At 37.9% G+C, this 12808-nt stretch overlaps 1 protein-coding gene and 1 pseudogene across 4 annotated transcripts in view; one reads left to right on the forward strand and one right to left on the reverse strand.

The window, feature by feature from the left end:
- Positions 1-8870, forward strand: part of LOC141380159 (uncharacterized) — a 13584-nt pseudogene extending 4714 nt beyond the window's left edge. The window contains exons 3-6 of the transcript XR_015521587.1: positions 826-1137; positions 1661-1780; positions 2166-2233; positions 8699-8870. The product of XR_015521587.1 is annotated as an uncharacterized LOC141380159 (transcript). The remainder of the gene's footprint in view (positions 1-825; positions 1138-1660; positions 1781-2165; positions 2234-8698) is intronic.
- A 379-nt stretch (positions 8871-9249) lies between these two features.
- The window catches only part of LOC147831481 (uncharacterized), a 29521-nt gene continuing 25962 nt past the window's right edge, over positions 9250-12808 (reverse strand). For all 3 annotated transcript variants that reach the window (XM_087303881.1, XM_087303882.1, XM_087303883.1), the window contains one exon: positions 9250-11572. In XM_087303881.1, coding sequence (XP_087160007.1) covers positions 11555-11572 — 18 coding nt within the window. In that variant the 3' untranslated portion in view covers positions 9250-11554. The remainder of the gene's footprint in view (positions 11573-12808) is intronic.

Raw genomic sequence — 12808 nt, forward strand, 5'->3', positions numbered from 1 at the left:
GCCGAGGTGTGATTGATCATCCCCCCTTCTCTCCTCCGACAGCCCACACTCGCGATGCATTTTTACCTTCCAATCATAAACACACTTCTTTCCTCGTTGTGGCTCTTTAGAAGAAAACAGGAAGAGAAGTCTTCTAACTCAATACAATGGAGATTGATTTAGATACATTGATGTGTATTGTTTTGAGTCATTTGGAAGCGACACATGGCAGAATATTTTACTAAACAGATTCACCACATTTGAACCAGGAAAAACTAGAACTAGTACTAAAAGGTTGGCTAAAGGTTGCAGCTGAAATAAAGCAAGGTGTTTGAATCTTTAAAAAACTTGAACAGTTTCCATTCATTGACAAGAATGATATTTCATTCCTTCAGCTTAGTCCCTTATTTATAAGAGGTCGCAGATTTTTGTTACGCAGATGCCCTTTAAGCCACAACCCAGTACTGGGAAACACCCATGAACTCAATGTATTCACACAAGCATACACTATGGGCAATTTATTTCATCCAATTCCCCTATAGCACATGTTTGGACTGTGGGGGAAACCGGAGAACCCGGAGGAAACCCCAAAACAACACAGGGAGAAAATGCAAACTCCACACAGAAACACCAACTGGCTCAGCCGAGGCTTGAACCAGCGACCTTCTTGCTGTGAGGCGAGCGTACTACCCACTGCACCACCACGTCACCAATAATAGAGTAATGCAATGTTAAAAATGTGATGTTGTGCTCTGAAATGTTTAATCTTTTTATAGTTTAAAATGACAGAAACACTCCACCCTTCAACACCTTCCTGTTTCATTTTTTTCTCTTCTATGTTTTCAGCTCGTCTGCCTGTTCCTGTCATCGATAGAAACTCTTCTCAATGTTCATCATCATCACAGTATATTTCTTCATCTTCACAGTATAATTGTTCAGTTGTGTGTTCAGTGGTGAATGTGAGTGCTGTGAGTCTCTCCTGGTACAAAGGAAACAGTGTATAGTCCAGCACCAGTGTGTCTGATCTCAGCATCAGTCTCTCTCTACCTCTGGAGGTGGAATATCAGGATAACAACACCTACAGCTGTGTGATCAACAACACCATCAGTAATCAGACCACACGTCTGGACATCAACACACTCTGTCAGACATGTGAAGGTATGACACTGCATACAGTGAAATATTTTGAGTCAAACATTAACCTCAGGGCTTGAGTGGCCACATACATGGACAGCACATTTTAGCTCTTAAGTGGCTATTTTAAAAAACTTTGAATGTTTTATATTTTGTTACAGACATACAGTGTCGTCCTGATACAGTTTTGCAGCATATGAAATGTCCCAAACACTATTTTTAACTGTCCAAAATGGGCAAAAAAAAATGTTTTTTTTACTCTCTGATAGTCAGAACATGTTAAAAAATATGTTTGTATTATTAAACCATTAAAAAGCAGTCAGGAAAAGTGTTATGTAAATTTGGACCACCGATCCACAAACATGGACATAAGTTTTCTCTAAAAGTACATCATATCAAAAGAGTTTAAATTCTAATAAGGTTCCAATAAGCCCAAATAGCAAAGAGGGAAAAAATGCACATAAAAAAACACCTTGGGCCTTAAGAGGTTAAATCAAAAAGACTCTTGCTTGAGGTCAGATGTACAGTTTCATTTTGTCAATTTCAGATCAGGGCCTATCCTCATTCTACATAGTGTTGATCTCTGCCTCTGCTGGACTTCTGATGATTGCTGCTTCAGTCAGGATCTTCTGCATTTACAGAAAATACAGAACATGTAATCGAGAAGGTGAGTGTTTAATGCTGCTTTAATTTTCTAAAACTATTTTCTATAAAAATTTTACAAGTTGAATAGTCCTAACCACAATTATTATTTTGCTTTAGCCAAGGAAACTGCAATATTGTAGAATGTTATTTGGCAGTTATAACTGATCGTTTCATTTTGATCTTATATCTTGAAGTCTGTCAAATATAACAATAATTGCACATTCTGCTAAGGATCATTGCATGTCTGAAAAAGTTATAATGTACAGTATAAACTGAATAAATTATTTACAAATTAAGAGCTTCTTGATTCTTGAGAAATACAAGTCTTGATAATACCTATTCTGAAATGATAAGAAGCATATTAAAGTTAAGACTGAGGTTTGTTGTTTCTATTATTATAGAGACAGGTCAGACTTGTGAGGAAGAGATCACCTATGTTGCGCCAGCGTTCCACAAAAGAAAAGCACAGAAACTGGTAAGTTAATATAGATTTCACTTTTAAAATAACTGTTAGAAACCTTTGGTCTGTAAACAAACTGTATAATGAAAGATTTGACAGATTATACTAGATATTCTAGATTAAAATAGTATATTATGATAAAAACAATATGGGACATTTGAGTTAAAATGTGAATACCAAATGAAAATGCAAAAAAAAAAAAACATGCTATGATGCACTGTCAAGCACATACCAAACCAACAGGTGGCGATATATAACATTACCAATAAAGTCATGTTGGCCAATCAGATGCCTTAAAGGTGCAGTAGGTGATCTGCCAAAATGCTAACCGCTTAGCATTTTATCTTTGGACGGCGGGGAGGGACTGTGATTCAAAGCCACACCCCCTGAAATCGCAAGCGCGCGCACTGCCAGACAACAGCCGACAGACAACCCTTCATGTCATTCGCCAGTTAGTGCCAGCGCCATGCAGGAATTACATGAAATACTTTGCCACACTTACATGCTATTTCAGAGCGAATATTAAGAGTAGCATGGTAAACAGTAAAGGAAGGCTATCATTGTGCAAAAATGACCCAATGTGAATATAAAAGCAACTTCAGCTCAATAAAGCAGGTTAGGCGGAATAGCGCTATTTACTGGTGTTTTGTTGTTAAACTGAATATAAATCTACATTATAGATGCTGTCAAAGAACCTTATGAAACTGAAAATAATCACATCAATCTTTCACCGGGAGATTTCAGTGGCTGAACATCACATCTGTGCATATAAGTCATTCATAACAAAACACAATCTAATATAGAATAGTTTCAAAACGAACATTACCTGTCTAACAGTAATACTTCAACCATGGTGTCGTCCTTCCTCCAGCATGCTAAAGTAACTCCAATATTGATTCAGGTTTTTAAAAGTTTCAATTCAGCTTTTGATTTCTGCCGGTCCGTCTCGTGACCGCGCGGCCGCTTTGAGGGCGAATTATACACACGCTCGGCCCGAGCTCGGCTGTCCTTCGGCGCCTCCGGCTAGGAATGGCTGACGTGAAACTGATGTTTAGACACAGTTTCGAGATCCCGAAACGCAAGTGTTTCGAAACACTGCACCGAAGCATGATCCGAAGCACTCAAGTCACATGACTAAAGTGTTTCGAAACACCTAGCCACGTGACTAAAGCGATTCAAAGCATCGATCACCTTAAAAGCGTTTCAAAACCTGGCGCGTCTGCATTTGGCTGCCAAGGTCAAGAAAATGACTGTCTCTTATGACCTAGAGGACTGTGGGTGTGCATGCTGTTTCTATGCTTTGCTTGCCATTTTCGGTTCGAATCCCGACTTGTACAAATATGGTTTTGTGTATTTTAATCATGTTTCTGTTTTGTGTAGCCTAAATAGGATACAGCTGCAGTTACGCCATCAATTTAGCATCATTTTTGTAACACTGTAAAACAATAATAAATATTTTTACAGTATGGTTGGGTTTAGATAGACATTAATAAAATACCATAAATGGGAAATTTAATTAATAATATAAATAATTCTTGATAACTTCAGACCACCGTTTCTGATCTAGCAACAACCCTGTTTTAAGACCAAAACAAGACATATTTATTCACAAATTGTTTATTCGGATATCAGACCAATGTTGAAAAAAAACGATACAAGAGCAAAGCATTACCAACTGGTATTAAAGCATTTCAAATCAACTGAATCAGACTGGCTTCGAACCTACTATCCCCGCATGGAAGTCTGACACCTAATCCACTGTACTAATTTACTTGAAGAACCAAGCATACAAAGTGGGGTTTAATGTCTCAATTTGTTCAACTGTTCTTTGCTGAAGCTGTTTCAGTGCAATACATAAAAATTACCACTAGATGTCACTGTAGAGTAGGGTTTCGAAACGTTTCGAAGCTTCGACACATTTGCTTTGACTGTTTCAGTGTTTCACGAAGGCTCGCTTTGGCCACCACTACCTCCGGCTCCGACTGAGCATCTGCGAGCGGCCCGCAGCTCGCTCGGAGCGTATGCGTTTGTGATGCAGACGGGTTCGCGCTAATGGCGGATCTGCGTAAACAGATGCGCAGAAGTCGGAATCTACATTTGCAGACAGACAGTCTGACCTGCCTATCGGAAATAAGGGAGATGACGGTCTGACTCTATTTAATTGGATAAACATTTTTTAGTTTTATGCTTTACCTAGAATATAAAAATACATATAAACACATTTAGATCATTTACTTTAATCATTACTATTGGACTGTGAAGAGACTTTCAACCAGCACAACAAAAAAATGTTTCTGAAGACAATCACCTACTGCACCTTTAAGCCTGAAAAGGAGATAGAGGTGAGTCAAATGAATGAGAAAATGGTGCTAATGCTGATTGCATGATGTATGAACACCGTTTTTACTGCTCGCATGACAACACTGTTAGGGGACTTTCTGAAAATCTTAACCTGACATAAAAGTTTTCACAAATTTTTGGTTATAGTCATCTGATAATGCATTTGCATGTGGATGAATGACTAAAGCATAAAGAAAAAAACAATGGGCTATGAAGTCACCACACCAGTTCCCCAAGCATGCCTTCCCCTCTCACGCACTCAGTCCCACCTTATTACCAACTCACCTCTGCACCTCATCATGCTCCACATACAAGAACCTTTTCTTCAGACAGTTTTCCAAATCCCTCCTTTGTGTTATCCACAAATCTGCCATCTTCCCTCTGATGACCCAGTCTGTTGTGATAGGACTACAGCATTTAGTAACACTTCAGCTTACAGTGGACTCATCAGTGCCCATTCTGCCAAAACAATGGTATGATCAACATTTTTGCACTGTGCATTTACAAGAGTCAACCGCTTGCTTGGTTACATATTAAAAGGAATCAGTTTTATTTCTGGGATGCTTACCTTTAAGAGTATGCAAGTATGGCCTCATTTGTCCTGCACACTTCTTTACTGTTAAGAATGGCATAGTTTTACTAGGCATGGATCCGATTAAAGGACTCCAGCTCAGATATGATGGTCACAATGTGCTGCCTCCACCACATTCTGCTTCTGCCTGTGCTCTGTCTACACCCCATCACAGCACGTTGCAGTGGGCTGTGTGAAAAATTGTACACACAAGGTTAACATTACTGACTCCACGCCTCCTGTCAGATGGCAGTAATGTCACTTGCTTTCTCTGTGAGGCATGCTGTTTCCACAGAATTATTGAGTCTTTTAGACACTGATGTCCTTGAGAAAAGTCAGTTAAAGTGGATAGGTATTTGGTACCCCTTACCCCACATGGATGAGAGGATGACATTACTACAGGGAGCAACATTGTTTTCCAACTATATGAACTCTCTAGAGTACATATAGTGCAACAAGTATCTCTTTAGGGCCAGGACATACCAGTTAGTTTGGTGTTTTCCACACGTTGGCTCTCATCTGAATAATGTCAGATCTTGTTGGCCTGATTCAGAGTTTAAAATCGGCATAGGTTGTCGGCTGAAGAGGGCGATTAGACTGGTTATTCAGCATTGAATCAAAGTGTAATTGTGACATAGTGAAGTGACATAGCAAGTAAACAATTGAAGCCAAGAAGGAACACAAAGAGGCCAGCTAAAACTTTGCTACATTTCTCAAATATTTGCAAACGATATGGATTACTAGATTATCAGACATATTAGCAGGAGCAAATCCCTCTGTACTGAGTGACAATTACTGTTATTATGGTACTAAGCGCTGCTTTGCTTACTATTTGTCTGCACCCATCAGACGTTTGGTTTCCCTTTGCAGAAAGAGAAAACAGATACTGCCCCCTGTGGAGTGGCTTTTTTGTCCTCACATGATCCAACATGATACGGCAACACAATGGAATTTTTTCTAGTTGTTTGGCATTGGCTTGGTGTGTATTGGCTGTAAGGCAGCCAGGATCTCACAGCAATGCATAATGCAATTCAAACGAGTTTCACATGGTTTGGCATTAACTTTCTCTGCGTTCCGGAAAATTATGGTCACTATTTTGGAGGGGATTTGAAATGCTGCAAATTATGTGGGAATGGACTCTACAGAAGCACGATCAAGCACTAAATCATGCACTGGTGCCTCCATATGCAAGTCTCTTCCCTTGCACTATTTGACTGTGCAACCAGAGATAATTCTATATTGATGCATCTGCTAAAAAGTGGAAGATGTATTTGTGAGGCCGCAGGTTTATTATTAGCCTTAACCATGCTGCTTACCACAAAAGGGACTGACTGAGCAGGTGTGCACATAGCTCAGGGGCTGCTCGGTACTCTGTTTTGTCTAAACAGTGCAATGCTGTGCTGGGACTGAAAACCAAACAGCAGATTGTTTGTCACATCTACCCCTGCAGGTTTGTCAAGTGTGACCTGTTTCTGTTAACTGTCAGTTATTGTTGTAAACCTAATTGGCCTTCGTGGACAATAAAGATGCCAGATGCTAAAACTGAATCTGCTTCTTTTGTGTCAACTGCTCTCACTGTCATATCTAAGGATGAACCTGCTACTACCATGAGCTCTCAGCACACAAATCGCCCATAGCAGGCCTCCACCATCTCTGCCATGGATCCTGTTCTACCTCCATATTACAAAGGCATGAGCTAAGTGTGCAAGCTGATTTTGTGTTTAGAAGTACCTGACTATGGTATCTGGGAAATTGCATAAATCATTGGTCCACATTGCCCACAAGTGAAGTATGGTTAGGACAAAGCAGCATCTGGGGTAAATAAAGCATAAAATAAGAAGACAAAATTTTCGCTGTGCCTCTATTTGGAAAAGGCTGCTAACACTTTAGTTGTGCTACTGCAGCCTGTTCCCTTGACTTCTGAACCCTGGGAAAAACTGGCAATCATTATATTCTGGGATGTTTTGAGACTGCTGTCTGGAACTGTCAATGTGCTTTTACCTTCACTGATTATTACCATAAATAGCTCGAAGTAGCTTTTACTGCATTTGTTCAAACAAAACAAGTGACATCGTTCCTTACCTCTGTCTTCAGTACACATGACAACTCAATTAATTTTGTGAGTTAAAATGGATTTTAGATCGCAGTAAATAGTGCTATTTAACACTTCCACAGAGAGCTAAAGGGTACTATTCAAATAACAATTCTGCAGTCAGCACCACTGAAAGCAACTGTAACTTAATATTCGGAGACTTCCACCTTCTGACCTTGATTTGACACAAATACATGCATATCCAAAAAGGCGATGAAGAGCAAATGGAAAAAAGCCAGTGCAGGTACCAAAACCTTATCAAAATTCACTTCTCTAAACATAGGTCGGATCCTACACTTACCTCTAGGAAGATGGCCTGTCTTGCTCTCATGCCAGATAATGCTCTGCACTGAGGCAGGGTTGGCCAAAGCCGTAGATGAAAAGCGTGGGTGTGGGTGTGGTTGCGTTTGGTTCCAGGTCATTATATCTCATTTGCGGGTATCAGGGAGTCCATATAAATATGCGGGAGACTCCCCAAGATTCTGAGTGACTAGGGATGTCTGTAATGGTTGTGTTCCAAAAGCTCCAAAGCTAAAAATGTGCGTTCTTCTCATGGTTCATTGTTCAGACCAGGAGTGCCTAAACTCTGTCCTGGAATAGTTTAGCTCCAACTTCCTTCAATACACCTGCCTGGAAGTTTCTAGTATACCTAGAACAGTCATGTCCAAACTCTGTCCTGGAGGGCCGGTGTCCTGCAAAGTTTACTTCCAACCCCAATCAGACACACCTGGGCTAGCTAATCAAGCTCTTACTAGGCTTTCTAGAAACATCCTTTGCAGGTGTGTTGAGGCACGTTGGAGCTAAAATCTGCAGTACACCGGCCCTCCAGGACCAAGTTTGGTCACCCCTGACTTAGAAAGAGTGTGATTGGCTCTTGATTGGGTTGGAACTAATCTCTGCAGCAGGACACCAGACTTCCAGGACCGAGTTCAGGCACTCCTGGTCTGGAAGTTCTGAACATTTTAAAACTGTTTTACTGGAGAAACTTCAAATTCGAAAGCCAAATGGGCTGAAAGTCTGTCTCTTAAAACTAAATTTTACAGCATGCACACATTGACTGACCATTGAAGCAAAGTTATAACGTTATTGTTGGTTATTAGACTAGTGTTTCTCAACTCTGTTCCTGCAGACACACCAACAGTACACATTTTCAACCACTTCCTAATCAAACACCCCTGAATCAACTCAGCAGATCATTGGAAGACTCCAAAACCTGAAATGAGCTGGTCAGACAATGGAGATAACCAAAATAAGTACTGTTGGTGTGCCTCCAGGAACAGGGTTGGGAAACACTTATTTAAACTGTTCTTACGCTCACTAATGTGCTGTTAAGTGCATTGTAGTGGATGTCAATAGTCTTTTATTTCTTAGATACACGGATGACTGAATTCATTTAACTAAAAGGCTGATGTGATTTTACCTTAATGCACAACTAGATGGCAGTCATGTAACATAAGATGTTTTTTTTTCTCCCCAGAATATTAAAGAGGAAGATAATGTGGTGTATGCTCCTATAACAATAAGATGATCATCAAACTTCAGGATCTTTAAACTCCAGCACTTCCTGTAAAATCCTCAGACAGGATAGAAAACATCAAAATATTCTTAATTGTATGGGCAGATATCTTGTGAACAATTGGTGGTATTCCCTTTAGCAAACTGTTTTGGAAAACAATTTTATACTAAGTATTGAAGATTAAGTATGGAAATCTAAAATATTCATAATTCAGTATAGAGCTGCAGCATTCAAAACTACTGAAAATACTATGATTAAAATACAAGCTCTGTTATTGTAGTGTGGGTTATTGTAAGTTCAGCCTTCTTTATTCCCTTTGCAAACACCTTCATCTCTAAATGAAATAAAAATGCTTGTTTTGTAAAACAATTTCTGAAGATTTTTATTATTATTATTTATATAGCTGGAAATCTGATACTTAACAAAATATAAGTGGTCACTAATTTTATCAGTTCTTTCACTATTCAATTGTACATTTATGTCCTATGGTGTAATAAAGCAAACCAAATAAATGTTTTTTTCATATTTGTTTATTATTCCTTTTTTATATAAAAATATACATCTCTCTCTGTGTACAAAAATACACCCAGTTACAGAACAAAAATCTGAACATTGGTTTTAGTAACAAAATGTCATGTCGGGCTCACACTGTGTGATTTCATCCACTATTTGGTTGTCTGATATAAATTTGTGAAATCATATAACATTTCTATAATCCTGGACTAAAATATCTTTAATCATTAGTTTGATATGTTCACCAACAGCTGATTAATGGCTGTGAAGATTACATTTTTCCCAACAAAAAAATTTCAGCCACTTTCCTGCCGTGACATTAGCTACAACAAGCAACAAACTAAGAACCAATAAGAGCACAAAATCTTATCAAGTCACTGCAGAGAAATGTAAAAGCAGGATTTTTTTCTGGTTTCAAGACATGTTGGGAGTAAACATCTTTTGAATGGTTTACTAATAATTGTTCAATAATCATAATCGTTTTTATGTTTTCTTTCCAATTGTTGGAAAATATACAGGCAAAACTGACCCATGAATGACTGTTTTTTTACCTTTGCATTAGATTAGTTTAGTTAAAAATTTTCATAAAAACAGTCAAATAAAAAACCTCCATGTTCACTTTTTGATTAGTTATAAGGATAAAATCCATGGCATAAGATAAATTGTAGAGTCTCAGAGGCAGGGGCGTAGCACCAAATTCTGGGCCCTGTACCCTCTCAATGTCAGTGGGCCCCTTACACATTTCTTTTAATTATTTGAATATAAACATGCACAAATAGTGTTTTAATCTATAATCAAATCAGATTATAATAATGACTGGTTCTTTCATTCACCACCAAATTGATGCATTTGGCCTACTTGTGCTCAAATACCTTTAAACCGTAGGCTACATCGGGTTTGTGTACTGACATTTTGATCCATGATACTGATGCAAGTTTTGATTTAAAAACATTTATTTTTTCTCCAAAAGAGCAGCCAGGACTGGCCAGTGCTGCTACTGCTGGTGTGTCAGAACCACTGGTTGTTTCTGAAACTGGCTAATGTTTGCAACCTGACATTAGCTGGCCTGGCCCATAATTTACTTACAGCAACAAGCAGCCTGGTTGACAAACTAAGCTAAAGATTTAACATTAGCATATATACATTACAGGGCTCAAAATTAACTTTTTTACTTTGTAGCACTGGTGCTCCCAACTTCAAAAAGTTAGGAGCATCCCAAAAAATTTAGGAGCACCCATTTTCTTTTTAGTTATGCGCCGATCATGATTCTTAATGGCCGATTTTGATTAGCACACGTACATCTCGGAGATGTCTATTTGACGTCTGCATTCACATCTGCAAGACATCTACAAGACGTTTCCTATCAGATGTGAAATAGACTTCTATTAGACATCTTTAAGATGTTTGCAATTCAGAATGTGTGTAAAACTGACATCATACAGACGTCTGCCAGACGTTTGTATACAGCAGGTGCTTTCCAGATCAAGAGATCTTTAACAGACATCTTGCAGACGTATACACACACAAAATATCTAATACAATGGCATTTCAACCTTTATACCATTAAAAGGGATAAATCAAGTATATAATTTCTTATTTTAGAATTACTTAATTGTTTAGATTTTTAAAAGGCACATTAACTTCTTTCAAATTTACACATGGATCGATAATTGCAATAATTTTACCATGAACAGCTGAAAAAATTGATTGGAAATAAAAATTCATTCTCTGTCACAAGGGGGCGCTTTAGGAGCGCTGAAATATTACGGTTTCCCTAGTAATGACTGTACACAAATCAGCATTATACTGTATGCGACCCAAATGGTCGCAATTTCGAGCCCTGCATTAGCAGCAGCTGTCTGGAGTTGACTATGTTAACTTTAATTAGATGTAATTTCATAACAAGCAAACTCAGTTCACCTTTTGAAAAGAATTCTCATTCTGCCTCCTTTCTCTTTCCTTCCTGTCTTTCTTTTTTTGAAAGCCCGATTTGGGCTTTTTGCGCAGCATTATCAGGCTCTAGACTCACTGCGTTACTTGTTTGCCGCCGGCTGGGGGGGTATCATCAATATATTTTGAAATAAATAATGACATTGCCATCAATCGGAGGGGCCAATTAATTCGATGTAGGCTACAAAAAAATGTAATAATAATAATAAAAAATTGGTGGGATTTCAAAGGGCCCTCTCCCTAGACGGGGCCCTGGGTAGTCAGGTCTTCTTTTACCCCCGCTACCACGCCCATGCTCAGAGGCCAATGAGACTATGGATTCTCATTAGCAGCTTTTAGTGGTTCTGCATTTTCCTACACAACTTCCGACACCTGTAACAAAAAGAAATGAACAGCATTAATAATTAACTCGAATAAACAAAAGACCTTCAGTCATACAGCTCTTTTCCAGATTTCTTTGCAGTGCATATGATGATTCCCTTAATGATTCTCTGAGTTTATGTTACTGTGTCGTCTTTTGTACTAATCATGTTTGCATGTTATACTGTGTGAAATCATGTGAAGTAATAAATGACTGAACCCTTTTATTGTTGGGTTTTATAACAATATTCAGGGTTCCCACTCTTTCATAAACAACAGATTCAAGAACTTTCAATGACATTTTAAAGCAAAGTTAAATTCAAATTAAGCACCATTTTAATACACACCCCAGCATATGTAGCGGCATAAACTGTACTTAACATTTCACTTACACGTCAGTCACATAAAAAATGTCAGTGATGATTTTTAAATGTCTCATTTTACAAATATTTAGACTGTTTTTAACATTCATGTTGATAGAACTTCAATACAACTTGATGAAATCAAAATATCATTTATATTATGAATTATTTATAAAATGAGCTATATTTATCATAGTTCTAGTACAGAATTTTAATTTAAGGTTTTTAAATTAAGAATTTCTTATTGGCAACACTTTATTTTGATGGTCCATTTGAGTATTAGTAGACTGTCTGCTTAATATCTGTTGATACTGCTCCTTCAACATTTAACTGAATATAAGAAATTTTGCAAGTACTGTACATGTCAATTTACACTAACCCTATCCTCAACCTAACACTCAACTTATAATCCAATAAGAATTAGTTGGCATTTAGATGTAATGTAACAATTAGTTGGCATGTAGATGCAATTCAACAAATAAACCATCAAAATAAAGTGTAACTTTTTTATTCTGTTTTCATCGAAAAGACAATTGTACTCAGATTTTCAAACTTAATTCAAGCACTTTCAATTACCTGTTTTTTTCCAAGTATTTTCAAGACCTTGAATCCATATGTGTAAAATTCAAGTACTTTCAAGAACTGTTGGAACCCTGAACATTTGTATCCTGCTCACTATTGGGAATTATTTGCATGTTTTTTATTGCCACAGTGTTAAGATTTTGCCTCAATGCATAACTAAATGTCCACAGTGCTGCTTAAAGTCAGAAAATAATTTATACATACAAAATAATATTAATAACTAGAATGTTAAAATGAACCATGAAATGGTTAATCATTCTAAAGTAACAACAACAAGTGATGTCAGATTATCGTCTGTGATTCT

Source organism: Danio rerio, chromosome 22 (assembly GCF_052040795.2).
Source record: "Danio rerio strain M-AB ecotype USA chromosome 22, GRCz13ab, whole genome shotgun sequence".
NCBI classification, from domain to species: domain Eukaryota; kingdom Metazoa; phylum Chordata; class Actinopteri; order Cypriniformes; family Danionidae; genus Danio; species Danio rerio.